This window comes from Esox lucius, chromosome 19, assembly GCF_011004845.1.
Source record: "Esox lucius isolate fEsoLuc1 chromosome 19, fEsoLuc1.pri, whole genome shotgun sequence".
Classification (NCBI taxonomy): domain Eukaryota; kingdom Metazoa; phylum Chordata; class Actinopteri; order Esociformes; family Esocidae; genus Esox; species Esox lucius.
The window spans coordinates 3208656-3226690 of record NC_047587.1 but is presented as its reverse complement, the minus strand read 5'-3'; the positions used below and the strand labels follow the sequence as shown (position 1 = coordinate 3226690).

The following is an 18035-nucleotide window of genomic DNA, read 5'->3' as shown; positions in this document are numbered from 1 at the left end:
TTTAGACAAACCTTTTTGTACGCCGTCCTTTTATTAGTGCCATGATCTTGTGTTGGTGTTTCTAAGACTAACCCCTCAACTCTCCTGGGAGCAATTGTGTGACTTGTTTCTGGAACCGGTGTGCTCCATTTCAACAAGTATTTCCAAACTGGGACAGTGGTATGACTTCTCTTCTGCATAAGCAAGTTGGCATTCTTTTAACATCCTGTGTACCGAAACTCCTAACACACAGAGCAGTGGTGTGGCTTCACTCTAATGTCAGTGTATCTCTGTCCTGAGATGACCCCCTTAAACCAAACTTCTTACCACACTGGCTGAATTGGTATATTTAGATCTCCTGTGTGAATGCCCTGATGTATACCAACTGTTATTATAACTTCCCACACTGCGAGCAGTGGTAAGGTAGTCTTGTCCATCTCTGTTTCAGGGTGGGAGATGTTTAGAGGAATCATCAGATAGTTAAATAGTGCTGAGCAGGTATGTTCCTAATATTTATTTGCAAAAGGTAGTATATAAAATATATTTTAACTATCAGGCAAAAAAAAGTGCCAGTTTCATTATTTCACTGTTCACAGCACTAACATTGCAAATCACTACAACGCTGATAATTAAAACAACACTTGTGTAAAAGGAATTTTATTCCTAAATGCTTTTAGTGAGCAAAACAAATCAGAGACATGAGCAGAGAAGAATATAATACACCGGAAGCTTCAAACGGAACATTAATGAAGGCTTGAAAAATATAATGCCAAGCAAGAAACAGCAGACTAAATTTGTTAACATTAGCCCAGTAGATCAGCATTTGTTTTCTTTCTAACTCCAATAGCCATGTCTTACTGCTGCTACCACAATATAGCACACACAAGACAGCACACACATGTTAAAAGGCAGATATCCTCAGTATAGAAAACCTGAAAAATCACAGAAAATACAAAAGTATACCAGAAAAAAGTTTGGATATTATCAACAGGTCCAGCTGGCTACGAACCACACCAGTATCTGCCAGTCTTTGGCCGAATCTAGATCCATTCAGGTAATACTGGCTTTTAAATGTGATCATGCAATACACCAAAATATTTTACAAAATAAGCTTTGGTGGGCTATATATACACACTTTTTTTCCCATTCCATTCATAAAAAAAGCAATACTAAATGTTTAAATAGTTGTTATGAAGGCTAAAGATTTGTGTTAGTTATTGCACACCAGCCACATAGTGAGGGGGGGTTGGAGAAGGCAGTGTTTGGAGCACCACAGCAGGACAGAACAGTCTCAGGGTTTTCTACGTCTGAAACAAGACAATGCCCAGTTTATAAACACAACTAGGCAAAATACAAATACATTAAATCACACTGAAACAGATGCTGAGGACACAAACCATAAATCACAAAAAAACCAAGGGCTAAAACTTACTTCTGATATCCATGATGCTGGTAGCCAGGACCCAAATTAGACCCAGCCCTCATCTCTACAGCCATAGAACACTGGAGAACAAAGGGCAAGACAGTATAAGCTACTAGAATGGGAGTCACAGAACACTGGAGAATTCAAGACAACACAGAATAGAAATCTGGTAAAAACAGCTAGGGAACATTTAAATCACGCATCGGGTCTTGATGAACAAAATATATTAAAGATCTGAATATTTACTGTACATTGTGTAATTCGTTGAGACCAATATGACGTAACTTGGGTGAATTTCATCACGGCAACTCATAACATCACTCAGTAGTGTGTATGGCCCCCACAACTTCTGGGCATGCTCCTGATGAGACGACGGATGGTGTCCTGAGGGATCTCCTCCCAGACCTGGATCAGGACATCAGTGAGCTCCTGGACAGTCTGTGGTGCTACTTGGTGGGGTCAGATGCACCGATACAGAACGTCCCAGAGGTTCTCAATTGGATTCTGGTCAGAAGAACGTGAGGGCCAGTCAATGGCATCAATGCCTTCATCAACCAGGAACTGCCTACAAACTCTGGGCACATGAGGCTGGGCATTGTCCTGCACCAGGAGGAACCCAGGGCCCACTGCACCAGCATTAGGTCTGACGATGGGTCTGAGGATTTCATCCTGGTACCTAAGAGCAGTCAGGGTACCGTTGGCTAGCATGTGGAGGTTTGTGTGACCCTCCAAGAATATGCCTCCCAGATCATCACTGAAGTTGATGTTGCAGGCAGCATAAGTTCACCATGGTGTCTCCAGACTCTTTCACATGTTCTCAGTGTGAACCTGCTCTCATCTGTGCATGGAACGGGGCGCCAATGGCGGACCTGCCAATTCTGGTTCTCTGGTGAATGCCAATCAAGCTGCATTGTGCTGGGCTGTGAGCACAGGCCCCACTATAGAACGTCGGGCTCTAATGCCATCCTCATGGAATCTGTTTCTGACAGTTTGGTCAGAAACATGCTCACCAGTAGCCTGCTGGAGGACATTTTGTAGGGCTCTGGCAGTGCTCCTCTTGTTCCTCCTCACACAAAGGCACAGATCCCAGTCCTGCTGCTGGGTTGATGCTCTTTTATGGCCATGTCCAGCTCTCCTCATGTAACGGCTCATCTCCTGGTATCTCCTCCATGCTCTTTAGACTGCAGGAGACACAGCAAACCTTCTTGCGACGGCACGTATGGATGTGCCATCCTGGAGTTTAACTGACTTGATGTTATACTGTGATGATTACCCTGATGATGTTCCCTTAATTTTTTTGAGCAGTGCATTTGAAACCCAACCCTAGTAGACAAGTGAACAAAAAAACAGATCTGGAACCAGGCTAAAGAGCACAGTATTCAGTGTTAATGCGGTCTTACCCTGGTTTCCACATCGGTCCAGTCTCCCTCCACACGGTCGTCTGCCTGGGCAGCATTTCCTTCTGACGACCTCCTCTTACGGCTGAATAGACAACACAGGGTCAGCGGAACACAGGGTCAGCGGAACACAGGGTCAGCGGAACACAGGGTCAGCGGAACACAGGGTCAGCGGAACACAGGGTCAGCGGAACACAGGGTCAGCGGAACACAGCTCATTGGCATTTATGAAAAGCATGTGACAATCTGAAGCTCGAATATATACAGTGGGAAGAACAAGTATTGGATAACCTGCAAAATCTGTAATCTGTAATTTTTATCATAGGTACACTTCAACTGTGAGAGACGGAATCTAAAACAAAAATCTAGAAAATCACATTGTATGATTTTTAAATAATTTATTTGCATTTTATTGCATGACATAAGTATTTGATCACCTACCAACCAGTAAAAATTCCGGCTCTCACAGACATGTTAGTTTTTCTTTAAGAAGCCCTCCTTTTCTCCACTCATTACCTCTTTTAACTGCACCTGATTGAACTCGTTACTTGTATAAAAGACACTTGTCCACACACTCAAACTGACTCCAACCTCTCCACAATGGCCAAGAACAGAGAGCTGTGTAAGGACATCAGGGATAAAATTATAGACCTGCACAAGGCTGGGATGGGCTACAGGACAATAGGCAATAGGTGAGAAGGCAACAACTGTTGGCGCAATAATTAGAAAATGGAAGAAGTTCAAGATGACGGTCAATCTCCCTCTGTCTGGGGCTCCATGCAAGATCTCACCTCGTGGGGCATCAATGATCATGAGGAAGGTGAGGGATCAGCCCAGAACTACACGGTAGGACCTGGTCAATGACCTGAAGAGATTAGTAACACAATACGCAGTCAGCTTTTTGGTCTAGAATCCACTCGCCGTGTTTGGAGGAAGAAGAAGGATGAATACAACCAAGAACACCATCCCAACCGTGAAGCATGGAGGTGGAAACATCATTCTTGGGGGATGCTTTTCTGTAAAAAGGACAGGACGACTGCACCGTATTGAGGGGAGGATGGATGGAGCCATGTATCGCGAGATCTTGACCAACAACCTCCTTCCCTCAGTAAGATCATTGAAGATGGGTTGTGGCTGGGTTTTCCAGCATGACAACGACCCGAAACACACAGCCAGGGCAACTAAGGAGTGGCTCCGTAAGAAGCATATCAAGGTCCTGGAGTGGCCTAGTCAGTCTCCAAACCTGAACCCAACAGAAATCTTTGGAGGGAGCTGAAAGTCTGTATTGCCCAACGACAGCCCCGAAACCTGAAGGATCTGGAGAAGGTCTTTATGGAGGAGTGGGCCAAAATCCCTGCTGCAGTGTGTGCAAACCTGGTCAAGAACTACAGGAAACTTACGATCTCTGTAATTGCAAACAAAGGTTTCTGTACCAAATATTAAGTTCTGCTTTTCTGATGTATCAAATAATTGTCATGCAATAAAATGCAAATTAATGTTTTTTTTAGATTCCGTCACTCACAGTTGAAGTGTACCTATGATAAAAAATTACAGACTTCTACATGCTTTGATAAAAGAAACTGCCAAACGTGCTAATGGTCAGCTGTAAACAGGAGACACCTACCTTGGTCCAATAGGATGCTCCTGCCTCAGTGTCTCAACGTCGGTGAACTGGACAGCTTGCCCCCCCCCTCGGGTACGGAACACTTCACCCTAAATGTCCCCAATACAGACGTTAGAACTCGTTCTCCATTCTATGACACCACCACGAAGAGTGGACAAAACAAACGTTCCCAGTAAATTGAAGTCACATTTGGAACCATAAAACAAGACTCTATGGTGCAGGTTTTGTATAGCTTGTGTAAAAAGCTGCTGCCATATAAGGTGCTGTTTCTGTGAACAGTAGTGCCATAGGTGGCATTTCTGTGAGTAGTGGTGCTATAGAAGGTGGCATTTCTGTGAGCAGTGGTGCTATAGAAGGTGGCATTTCTGTGAGCAGTGGTGCTATAGAAGGTGGTGTTTCTGTGAACAGTAGTGCCATAGAAGGTGGCATTTCAATTAAAGGCTTGTTTTGTTCTATATCTAAGATCGATCGTGTAAACAGCTTTGCACCCGGAGGAATTAATCCACCATTTTTAACCGACATCACTGGCAAATGTGTAGCAGTTCACGCATTGGCATTATTTAAATCAGTCCAGTAGGTGGTAGTTATGCAAATGAGAGCAGTGCTGAACAGAACCGTTAGGTGAGCCGCTGGAATTAAATTGGGACTACAACAAAATATTTATCTGATGTTCTCCCAGACCTTCAAATTGGTCTTCTGATATGGTTTCGTCATGGACACACATCAGCTCTAGTTTCTCAAAAATCTATTATTCTACATATTTTTATAGGAAAACCATTTTGGGTTAAAAACTCAACACAAAATAAAAGATGTCAGCTGGTTCCTCGGTACCTTAATGAGTTTGGTCTGGATCTCCCCGTCCGAGGCCACGTCCTGGTGAGTCAGCATGTACTTATCACACTTGGCCAGGGCCTTCTCACTGGGGGCGGAGACTTTGATGGCGTTCGGGCCCAGGGCCGGCTGCATCACCGTGTCCAGCTCCACGTTGGACGGGGGCTTGTGGTCCACCCACCTCTCCCCGCCAGCTGAATGGGAACGCCGGTGGACCGCGCGCACAGGGGGGGCGGTCTGGTCATCGACCACCAGCCAATCAGAGGGACAAGGTCAGCGACAGTCATATATGGTAACATAACAAAAAAAAAAACTGTAGTCTGTGAGAGCGCTAAGCATCAAGGCAACGCTCAGCACGACCAAGAAGACAAGCACAGCAAAACCACGTTAATTAGGAATCGACGGCATGCTTCCGATTTCTAACGGCGTCGGTGTGACGGCGTCTGTGTGACAGCGCTCACGAGCGACGATACAGGTGGTCTTATGAATTCTGTCCTTTCATGTTACTGAGGACAAGCAAGCAAATCATGTTAAGTTAATAAGAAGACGTTTATTTTGATCTAAAGCGAAAAACAAGAACACCAAAAGAGGAAGCATGCATAAAATCCTTCCCACAAACCTACGGCCCGTGCCCCCCCGCTGACTGACACTACACCGAACGCCTGACGTGTATGCTGCCTCACTGACCCTGTATGCTCCTGCCAGATCCTCCTCCTGCACCTCCTCTAGGTCTACATCACAGGATGGGACTGCCACCTCTCTCTCTGCCTCCCTCCCCCTCGCCTCCTTCCAACACCGGCCCCGCCTCCTGCTAAGGCTGCTGGGTAGGGCCTGCGCTGGGGTTCTGGCGTTAGGGGACTGGTACTGGCTAGCCTGCCCGTCTCGAGGTAGCCTCTGCTCCCACTCGGAGATACAGGAGGTGACTGAGAGGGAGGCGGTGCTGGCGGTTTGGGGGGGGGAGGCGGGGTGGGAGCCTGGCCGCTGCCTGACTTGCTGGGGAGGGGCGTACACAGGGGCGGGGTCCTGGCTGGAGGGAAGGGGCTTCAGAGACCCAGACATGCCACACCCAGCCAGTTAGGAGTCATACATACACACACACATTCACCACTGGCTGCTGACACAAACATGCATGGAACATTAAACAAACACACAAACAGCCCAGCTACGGACAATTAGAAAGGACATTACACCAGAGTCCCTAAATATCAGTAATCTAACAAAGAAAGCAGATTAGTTTCTACATGAACTCCTAACCGTCATGCTGAGGTCATTAAGAGGCTGTTAATGGGTCAACATCAGCTTGTGTTTGATTAAACAGGCCAAGTCCTTTTGACTACATTGATTAGGAAAGAAAAACGCGTCAAACTAGCCATCCAGCCAGTCTAGAGGCGCATGTCATAACGTACAGGGACAGGGGACGGCGAGGCCGATCTCTTGGCAGGGGGGCGGTCTTTCTCCCGAGAGGGGCGCTGGGGTTTCTCGGGGGCAAGACGTTGGGGCTTTTCGGGGGCGGGTCGCTGGTCAGACTGGGTCTTGCTCTCCGTCACGATGGCCTTGAGCTGCTTCAACTTCTCATCTTTCACCCACAGCTTGTTCTGCATCTCCAGCTGCTTGGCGCACACACGACGTTCCTACGTACACAGATCATGCAGACACTAAGACTACCAGCTGACAAACACTGGCCAAATCAACCCCCCCCTTAAATAAATATAATACAGGAACCGGTTCACTCAACCTCCAAATGACATGAAATACTGTACGTCTTACAAAGCATCCTACTCACACACTCCTTCTCCCACTTGAGCTTGGTGTCCTGGACCATGCTCTGCATGCGCTGTTCCATACGTCGCTTCTCAGACTGCTCCCGCTGCAGGCGCTGCTCGCGGCTCTCCAGCTCCTGCTGAAGGGACCGCTTGTCCTCTTCATAGACATTGGTGGTCTTCTGCAGGATGTCAATCTGACGGGGAAGTTGAGGGGAGGAGTTTAGTGACGGCCGACGACGCCAAAACTCATTTGAGATTGAAAATGGCTGCCTGAGCAGGTCACCAGCATCCAAATGGTGATTGGATGAACGTCTGCTCTGATGACTCGATTGTAATGCAAAATCAACGATAGTATGTGAGGTTGTTTTATCGTGTTGTTGTAAATTGGTGTAGGTCAGTAGTCTTACCTTGTACTCCAGCATCTTGCACTTCTTTTCCAAGCGGTCCATTTCCGTTTTCTGGGTTTGAATGGTCTTGTCCTTGTCCCCCAGTTTGCCTCTCTGGTCGTGGATGAAGTTCTCTTTAGAGGCCAGGCTGTTGTCCAAATCCTGGAGCATCGACTTCAGCATGATGGCTGGAAAAGCAATTAACACATATGGAAGGTTAAAATGAAATATTATTATAAAATACACTCAGTGTGGGAGCAGCTTGTTCTAGACATCTTAATTATTATAAAAGCATCCAGACAGTAAAAGGTGTCTATGAGAATGGTACTAAATCATTTGCAGACAGGAAACTGCAACGTCCCCGTAAAACCGAATCAACTTCACTAGCTGCCTACCCCAAAGACCTCGAACACGGTAACCAGGCCATTGTCTCACCAGACCCCCCAGGGGTTGACCATGTTAACACATTACATGATGAAGGAACATCTCACCAGACCCCCCAGGGGTTGACCATGTTAACACATTACATGATGAAGGAACATCTCACCAGACCCCCCAGGGGTTGACCATGTTAACACATTACATGATGAAGGAACATCTCACCAGACCCCCCAGGGGTTGACCATGTTAACACATTACATGATGAAGGAACATCTCACCAGACCCCCCAGGGGTTGACCATGTTAACACATTACATGAAGGAACATCTCACCAGACCCCCCAGGGGTTGACCACGTTAACACATTACATGATGAAGGAACATCTCACCAGACCCCCCAGGGGTTGACCATGTTAACACATTACATGATGAAGGAACATCTCACCAGACCCCCCAGGGGTTGACCATGTTAACACATTACATGATGAAGGAACCTGGGGAACATCTCACCAGACCCCCCAGGGGTTGACCACGTTAACACATTACACGATGAAGGAACCTGGGGAACATCTCACCAGTCTTGTTGTACTCCTGGGTCATCATCTGCCGGACCTTGTGCCTCTTCTCCAGCACCTCTATGAGGCGGGGCAAGGTGATGTCATCATGGGGGTCCGTGATCTCGCTTGGGGGAAGAGGCGGTAGGTTCTGGAGCAGCTGGTGCATTACCGACTGGGTGGATTCTGGTACAGCAACAGAAAGAACCATCAGGACATACAGCTCAACCATCAGGACATACAGCTCAACCATCAGGACATACAGCTCAACCATCAGGACATACAGCTCAACCATCAGGACATACAGCTCAACCATCAGGACATACAGCTCAACCATCAGGACATACAGCTCAACCATCAGGACATACAGCTCAACCATCAGGACATAACAAACCCAATAATACCGTGGCACCTCCAACACAGTTCTGTCTGCCACAGGGATCCTAGTCAGGTTCTGTATTAAGGGCTGGCCTGTGCCAGGTGCTGGATCAGTGGCAGGGCTACAGCAGGACATACAATACCTGCATCCACAGGACCTCCACGTTCCTCCAGGCGCCGAGATAGCTCATCTTTGAAGGCCTGGTTCTTGTGCCGGCGGCCAGCCGCGAAGCCACAGACAGGCCGGTCAGCGGGCCGGTCCACTTCTACCTCCTGGGTCAACTCTGCAAAGCGCATGACGAGCTGGGGAAACAGGCACGTCAGAACCGTAGCAGGTCCCATAAAAACGCCTCTATAACCTCTGGCTGGCAGACCAGACAGGGCCCCCCAGACAGGGCGGAAGGGATAATGACACACTCACCATGGTTTCTTCATAGTCGTCAGCTTTAGGGTTGACACACACCACCATCCTCACTTTGCCTTCGCCATCAAAGTAGTTCTTGAACAAATGTGTGACCTTGGAGTCGCGGTATGGTACCATCTGTGTGGAGGAGAGAAACTTCTACATTACTACCCTTTAGTGACAGCAAACACCCCAGGGACCCCCAGACAATCACACAATAACAACTCAGCAGAGATGAATTGAAAATCTGTCTTATTAAAACGAAAACATGATTGAATCACTACAGAGCTTCAATAAGAAGTTAAAGAACAAAAAAATAGTTGGACTGTAACTGAACATTAGATAATGAAGAATGATCATTAAGAGACTCCTAAACATGAATATAGTACAGCCAATTCGAGGTTCCCAAGATTCTGTTGTATGTGAGGGAACTACTAATTAGAGACTCCCAAGAACTTATATGTGAGGGAACCGACTGGGTATCAACTAATGCATGTGAGAAGGTGTGACGCAAACCCTTTTGGGTCACATGACTCCCCTTGGAGGGTTGCAATAGCGGCGGTTGACAAAGCCCTACGTGCCAAGCCAAGGCTGGTCCTAAATTAGGGAAAATGTTGTAATTGGTGTAAATGAAACTTTAAATGAACAAAAATATTTAACAGAGTAGAAGTGGTACCAGGTCCATACACTTAACTCTCCTGGTACATGTATGACTCTACAGGTTGGAGACTTTATAGAAGCTATTACTAGCTAGAAGCTTACATCCTGCTATGATCAAATGCCCTGCGCATCTGTAGGCAACTCCATGGCAGACAAAGCAGTGAAGGAGGCTGCTCAGATGCCTCTTATTACTGCTGTAACTTGTTCTGCTACTAAACATTTCAATCTGGGTCCAGGTTACACTGTTGACCATATCCGTGACCTGCAGACCTCTGTCGCCGAGGCTGACAAACACACCTGAGTGACAGCCGGCTGTGCAGCTGGTACCGACGGGATCTTTCGACACCTGTCCGGTAAACCCATTGCACCAGTCTTTCCGAGTGGCTCATAGAGTGCTTCAGTTTATCATAGACCTGCACTCCCACTCCACCGCATTCTTCTATATTTTAGTTGACAAAGTTCTTCGCCCCCATTTTCACCCTATCAACGTGTGTCATGTGGGACACCCCTCTCTCTTTCACCAAGTTGTCTGGGCAACCAACATTCTATGATTACCTATGACTTCTGGATCTACGTCTGTATGCAACCTTGCATTCTCTAGACATCGTCACGGCAACAACAATTCCTTGTATGTACATTTTTGCAAGTGCGGATGTTGTCACCTGTACAGCTGGGAAAGAATATAAGATTGAACCTCGGCAATGTAAAATCAGAACAACTGTCATGACACCACTCTATGTTGGTCTCTGTACTTGTAATCTAATTTCATGAAGCTTGTTCCCGTATATTTGATTAAATCATTTACTTATGCTAATGACTGAAGGAGTTTTTACTTGATAAATTGCGAACATTTTCCATCTTCCACAGAGCCCCAGTCAACTATACTAGAGGACCAGATATACCATACATTATCATCTAACTAGTGGATCAGAGACAATAGCTGCTAGAAGAAAAAAAATCAGGTAGACCATACAATGCATTACCAACAAACTAGAGGACTAGACAGACTACACAATACATTATCACCTAGCTAGAGGACCGGAATAAACCATACAATACATATTCATCTAGCTAGTGGACCATATTCTATATTATTGTCTAGCTAGAGGACCAGGTAGACAATATAATATACATTATCAGCCAGACCATACAGTGAATTATCAACTAACTAAAGGACTAGATAGACTACACAATACATTATCACCTAGCTAGAGGACAAGAGAGAGACAACAGTACAAAACACCTACTTCAAAAAGTTGATAAAATGAGGTACAACAAGAATGTAGTCAGCACACTAGGGCTGTCAACGAATATTCTAAATTCGAATATATATTTGAATAGTTTTTAAAAACATAAAAAATTAAAAAAATGTGGGGGGAAAAAACGCTTGCGGTAGCCCACTGCTTTGCGAGTGGGCATGCTAGCGTGCCTGATTGCAGGCAGTTTTTCCTCTCTCCTTTTTTTTTTTATACAAGCGCCAAGAATGTAAGTAGCCTTTTTCGTTTTTAAAAGCACTTTACTTTTTATGAACCTCAGGGTAAAAGTTCTTTGTTGTCACATTTCTCGGAATTGTGTGCCTCATTTTATGTAACGTTAAACAGAAACATTACTAAAGTGTATGCTACGACTGAATAGATATGCATGAATAAAGGTTAAATGCACTGCTTTGATTATTTACCGGTTCATGTCAAGGAAAAGCTCCATGTTTGCCACAGCACAGCTCGCTCGGAGCATTCAATGTCGGTTCTATATAGGCTACTGTGAAACTTCAATTAATGTTAATAATATTTGTTTCACTGAATGAAGCCTGCTATATTTGGGACAATATTTGCGACCTTAAATTGCTTGCACAAAAGTCTTGATCAGCATTCAAAATGTGTTTGTCATTATGCGCACAGCCGCACATTGCGCAGAGAGCGTGAGGGCGAGAGAGAGAGAAAGTGCTCGCATGAGGTCTGCAGTCTTGGTCATCATTTGATTTACTTGTTTTTGTGTAGGTTATACGTTGTCAAATATGTTTAAACTTAAATATACTACCTATACAAGTAGTTATGTCTCTTTGTATTAATTTGTCCTGTTATTGACAAAATGCGCATGCGCAACCAGATGGTCGAATAGTTTGAATATTGTGGTTTTTTTAGGGAATATTCAAATGTCATTTTTTTAGCAATATTGACAGCCCTACAGCACACTGAAAAGGCCTGAAATACACCTGGCCTGTTCCACAACCTACCTCCATAGTCACATAGCTGATGAGCATGGCTCATCAAATACACTGCAGATAATGTAGTAAAAAAGAATGCCCGCCTCACCTTATTTGTTCCACACATTTGATTCTCTCGGAGAACCTCTATGCACGTCCTCAGAGTCATCAGGGACTGGTTGATGTTGCCTGCAAACCATAAAACACCTTTCTATATCAGCCCAACAGTCAAGGCATAGTGCCTCCAGGACACTCATTAGTTCTGCTTCACAGCGTTGATAAAGTGGCCAGACAACAGGGTACTGCAGGGCTCCGCGACAGTTTACCTGCTTCTCTGAGGCGGTTCCCCTCTGCCCGAGTTCTGCTAGTCCGCTCGCTCCCGGCCAGATCCACCAGGCACAACTGGCTCACGCTAACCTGGTTCTTATCCTACACACACACACACACGCACACACACACACGCACACAATGAATAGAAGAGTGGGATTGTAGAAAACAGATACACAGAGAGAAAGAATAAAATGCTTGTCCCAAAGTGCCGTTTCCTGACATGAATGACCTGTAGGATGTTGTCTCCGTCTGCATCCAGGGGAGCCTGGGCCAACTTGATGATGAAGACGCTGTGGGAGCGGCTGGACTCGCGGTTCAGCTGGGTGTTGGCGATACGCCTCTTCTTTTGACCTTCGAACCAGGAACAGGTGATCAGCTTCAAATCACACACTCCCCATCAGCCACTCAAGAGACATGGCAAGGTGGGGATGACTGCCCTGTATTTGTGATTGGCCTGTTCCTTTAAATGGTCCGAAGGGGAAGAACCGAAATAAACCAAATTCTGGGGAGAACATCCCAGGACAAAGGACTGACACTTGCTGGAGAAAAAATAAATAAATGACTGGATAGAGCAGGGACCAGCTCCCCTCTCCATATACAACCACTATATGACTGGATAGAGCAGGGACCAGCTCCCCTCTCCATATACAACCACTATATGACTGGATAGAGCAGGGACCAGCTCCCCTCTCCATATACAACCACTATATGACTGGATAGAGCAGGGACCAGCTCCCCTCTCCATATACAACCACTATATGACTGGATAGAGCAGGGACCAGCTCCCCTCTCCATATACAACCACTATATGACTGGATAGAGCAGGGACCAGCTCCCCTCTCCATATACAACCACTATATGACTGGATAGAGCAGGGACCAGCTCCCCTCTCCATATACAACCACTATATGACTGGATAGAGCAGGGACCAGCTCCCCTCTCCATATACAACCACTATATGACTGGATAGAGCAGGGAAAAGCTCCCCTCTCCATATACAACCACTATATGACTGGATAGAGCAGGGACCAGCTCCCCTCTCCATATACAACCACTATATGACTGGATAGAGCAGGGACCAGCTCCCCTCTCCATATACAACCACTATATGACTGGATAGAGCAGGGACCAGCTCCCCTCTCCATATACAACCACTTTAGGACTGGATAGAGCAGGGACAAGCTCCCCTCTCCATATACAACCACTATATGACTGGATAGAGCAGGGACCAGCTCCCCTCTCCATATACAACCACTATATGACTGGATAGAGCAGGGACCAGCTCCCCTCTCCATATACAACCACTATATGACTGGATAGAGCAGGGACCAGCTCCCCTCTCCATATACAACCACTATATGACTGGATAGAGCAGGGACCAGCTCCCCTCTCCATATACAACCACTTTAGGACTGGATAGAGCAGGGACCAGCTCCCCTCTCCATATACAACCACTATAGGACTGGATAGAGCAGGGACCAGCTCCCCTCTCCATATACAACCACTATATGACTGGATAGAGCAGGGACCAGCTCCCCTCTCCATATACAACCACTTTAGGACTGGATAGAGCAGGGACCAGCTCCCCTCTACATATACAACCACTATATGACTGGATAGTGCAGGGACCAACTCACCTCTCCAGAACACTTCGAAGGCCTCCTCCGTAGACTTGACCTCCACCTCAGTGCAGCCTGACACATACATATTGTGGTTCTGATCTTCTCGCAGGATCTTGGACTGGGGGGGTCTGTAGAGACACGAGCAGTAAGTCAGCTGACCGCTAACGTAGGTCCAGCCTGATTCCAGAAGTGCTTGTGCCGTCTTGCTCACTGCTATAGTCAGTGGTACAGTGACAACACATACTGGGGACCAGGCTAAACCTAAGCATATAAACACCTAATTGTTTCTAATACATCACACATTCAGGGAGAAACATACATTGGAAACAAGACAGAGGACATACACAAAGAAAGAAACAGCCGAAGCCAATGCAAAGAAACAGACGGCAGAAGACTTCACAAGTAAATTAATAAAACGTTTAGATGAAGCAATTCAGCCAAGACGGAGCTCAGAAGGCGAGTGACGGAACAGACATCCATTCTGCTAACCAACACTAAGTGTCTGCAACATCTACAGGGGCGTATATTAGATACGTAAGATACCAGGTGGTAAAATGAGTCTACGGTCTACATCAGACATACATGAACTCTTGGTTTGGCAGCCTCTGAGGAGTACCCCCTCCGTTCCACCTGCGAGGAACACAGGTACATTACACCCGACTACTCTACCAGGAGACATAGTGAAGCAGACACTCCAACACACACTTCAGGATCTGACCCGGGATTCAAATATGAACCTAGTAAGGAATTCAACTAATCCAGGTCTATGATAAAAATACAAATGAAAAGTCAAGACGATGTGAATCCATCATCTCCTAGATAAAAAAAAACAAACACACAAAACAAAAACATTAGAAAAAAAGCCATCCGAGGTAAACGTGTGTACTTGGGTTTGATGGGGTCAAAGGGGACTTCCTCCAGTAGGTCGTAAATGTAGTTGTTGTATATTTCTATGTAGGAAACAAAGACGCTGTAGCTGGAGTCCTCGTCTACCTCGTCCACCCGGCACGCCTCCGCCGGAGTGATCATGTCTGCAAACTCGGGGTCCACCCTCTGCCTGGAAACACCGGCACCAAGGGGGGTCAGACACGGTTATTGGGGGGGGGGGGCAAAACTGCTCCAAACACAGATGCCAGTAAAAATATGGCAACGTCTGGTCTGGAACCACCAAATAATTAGATGCTTTTTGACATTCAGTATTACTGAATGTCAGATTCTTTTGACTACTAAAAACAGAGACCCGTGTTTCAGACCCAGTAATTTTCAGCCTCACCTGGAGGGGGTTTTAGGGACCACCGCTGGTTGGTTCTCCCTCTTCTGGCGCTCCAGCAGGGCATCGACCTGAGTCTGGACGTCCATGCCATTCTTATCATCAGTCTTAAACACCTGCACACAAACCAGGGGCCAATTACAGAATGCCAGGTCAGGTGAAACCAGGGGCTGACCAGAAGCAGACAGGAAAAGCAAGGTGGGCGAAAAGAATGGGACAGACGGAGGACCTGTACTGCTTTTTGGGACTCCGGTAATAAAACCCTCAAAGACCCCATCAGATCTTAAGTTTCCAGCAAGTTCTTTATAACAGATGACATGAAATATGGAGGCCACTTGACTTCAGAAATTTTGCACATTTGCTTTTGGTGTTTTCGAAAAGGATCAGCCAGTAACAAAATCACGTGGGGGGGGGGGACAGGTGGCCAGCAGTGCGGCTTACGAATCGCTTGGCCTGGTACGGTCCGATGCTGTTGAAGATCATGTCCAGAGAGCGGGGAAGGAGCCCGCCCTGACCCGGAGAGCCCGTCATGGTGAAGGTCTTCCCGCTGCCCGTCACACCATAGGTGAACAGCAGACCTGAGCAAAGGGTAGAAACATGGTCTTATTTCACCTACAGATGTATTCGTCAGCGCACACCAGAACATGACGTGTCTCAACGTTGGACTCTGGGACCATTCAGCGGTGCGCAGAGACACATTCCTCTTTTCAGAGTCAAAAAAATTAAAAAAGACTGTGGAAGATTATCCAGGCCTCGTAACAAAGATGATAATATATTCAGCAATAGATTCAAACAAAACCCCACCGGTCGACCGTTTTAACGCACCGTTTTTGCTGTGAATGAGGTCGTCCACCAAGGGCTTGGCAACATCTTCAAACAGTTCCATCTGGGACGTCTTTATACCAAAGACCCTCTTGAAGGAGTACTGGGTCTGTCAAACCAAGAGGAGGGTGATATTTTTGGACACTTTATTACAACACAACTTTTTCTACTTAATGCCCAACAGCAGGTGGCTTTAATGACATGTGGAAAAGATGCCGGAACCCTCACAATGCAATGGTAAAGTAACAGTAATGAGAATAATACATGATTTTCAGAAGTCTGGCCACTCTGACAACCTGGAGGTTGGACATTTTCAGTGAGTAGTTACCAGCCCGCGACCAACAAGCAGCAACAAGCTGATGCCCACAGCTTTGGATGGTTTCTGGTGGTTACCAGCCCACTGCGAAGACAAACTGAAAAGACACCGGACTGATGCTTTCCTGCCTCTTGGGCCCTGCTGGGGCCTCCCCCAGATAGGGCCACAGTGTCACAGGACCCCACCTGTCTCAGCCCCAAGGTTTTACGCTGCTATATTATTGTGCCGGGGGAGTAGGGTCAGTTCTCCTTCTCCACTGTCTTTGCGAAGTCTGACCCCACATGCTCACACACGACACGCCAACATCTTGCACAGCCTTTTGTAGCAGCAGCGGCACCCGCTTTTAGAAATGCGTGTGACCCAGGGGTCAGGGCCATACCTCTTTGAACTCTCCATTCCTGTTGGCTCGGAGTCCTTCGGGAGCATGCAGCTGGATGGTGGTGTTGCTGATCACTTCGATACAGCACTCGTTGTCCTCCGCCCCCAGGGGGCGCACGCGGCAGTACACCTGGACAACACAACAACAACATAGATGGCTTAGAACCAATACAGCTGGTAATGAACCTGGAAGTGGTTCTAAAGGAGAAACCCCAGGCAGTTTTCCTGCTCACGTCTCCAGTCACTGACAGTGGCTCCATTCTAGATGATTTTTCTTTCTATCCACCTGGGGTGGATTTGAAACAGACCACTTGCTACTCTAGAGTATTCCCTTCCCCCTCCAACTAATTAAATATATTGAGTTGAACAAACCTGACTCACTGTACAGACTTGCAAATGGAATGAGGTTATTCTTGTCATTTAAGTTAATGTTGCAAAAAATATGCATAACTCTATGGTTCAGAGACAGAAAGACGAATGTTATTTTATCATGCCTGCTTGGGAAATCCATCCCCCAAGATCAATTTCAATAATTGTTAAGTATCTCTAACCACTAAACTATCTGAAAGTGAAATCAATGATCCGTAACATGATCATAATCCGTATTTGCAAACGGATTGAGGTTATTCATGTGAAGCTAGACAGAGGAAAACATTAAACATACCATTCAAAGATACTATCTGTCTCAGTTGCAGATAGCAATAGTTAAGTACAGTACAGTAATATTTAGTCGTTTACGTAGCTAGCAAACTTACACCAACTGGATCTTTCTGATTGTTTGATGGCTTCTTGGGGGCAGGTCTTCGGGGAGTTTTACCCCTCCTAAAACAATAACAAGAATATATAGCAAAGTGATTCTATTGCAAGTTATTTAATAGCAATAACATTTACTAACTGCAGTAACTAGCTGACCCAGGTATCCGTGACGTGACGGGTTTGGTTAGCCGGCTTAGCTACGTTGATTAGCTAGCTAAAGGTAACCAACTAGCTAGTCGGTAGTTTGTTACTTCGAGATTAGAATACGAAATTAGCCTGCAAACTAAAGACACGATAGATTAATAAGACTCAAGAATGAATCATTTCATCGCAATCACAAGATTCACACTCACGTAGGACGCATCATCGTGTAAATTGTTGTTATCAATTGTTATCATTCGATTTTCTCAACACCGCTTCCTTGCTTCTGCGGTTCCAAGTTTGAACGTTCCCTCCGTGCACATCCCGGACAAAATCTGTTTAAAATCAGCCAATCAGCGTAGGCAGATCCACCAGAAGTTCCACCCACCCTGTTCCGGTAAACAACAAATATAAAAACTG

General features: G+C 46.1%; 1 protein-coding gene across 4 annotated transcripts; it reads right to left on the bottom strand.

Annotated features, from left to right (window-relative positions):
• Window positions 1–620: 620 nt before the first annotated feature.
• Window positions 621–17987, bottom strand: kif23 (kinesin family member 23). 4 transcript variants are annotated; one of them, XM_034288063.1, is made up of 23 exons: window positions 17828–17987; window positions 17474–17540; window positions 16720–16848; window positions 16028–16133; window positions 15644–15780; window positions 15206–15318; window positions 14819–14989; window positions 14515–14562; window positions 13948–14060; window positions 12531–12661; window positions 12307–12409; window positions 12090–12169; window positions 9136–9255; window positions 8858–9017; window positions 8358–8522; window positions 7425–7591; window positions 7038–7211; window positions 6661–6885; window positions 5255–5491; window positions 4424–4512; window positions 2803–2884; window positions 1412–1482; window positions 621–1286 (listed from the first exon to the last, which is right to left on the bottom strand). In XM_034288063.1, exons 1-23 carry the CDS (start codon window positions 17839–17841, stop codon window positions 1271–1273), a joined length of 2718 nt encoding a protein of 905 aa, XP_034143954.1. In that variant the 5' UTR covers window positions 17842–17987; the 3' UTR covers window positions 621–1270. The 4 variants fall into 4 exon arrangements, with proteins under 4 accessions (XP_034143954.1, XP_034143955.1, XP_034143956.1 ...); XM_034288064.1 differs by having other exon boundaries at window positions 12540–12661; XM_034288065.1 differs by lacking the exon at window positions 14515–14562.
• Window positions 17988–18035: the final 48 nt, after the last annotated feature.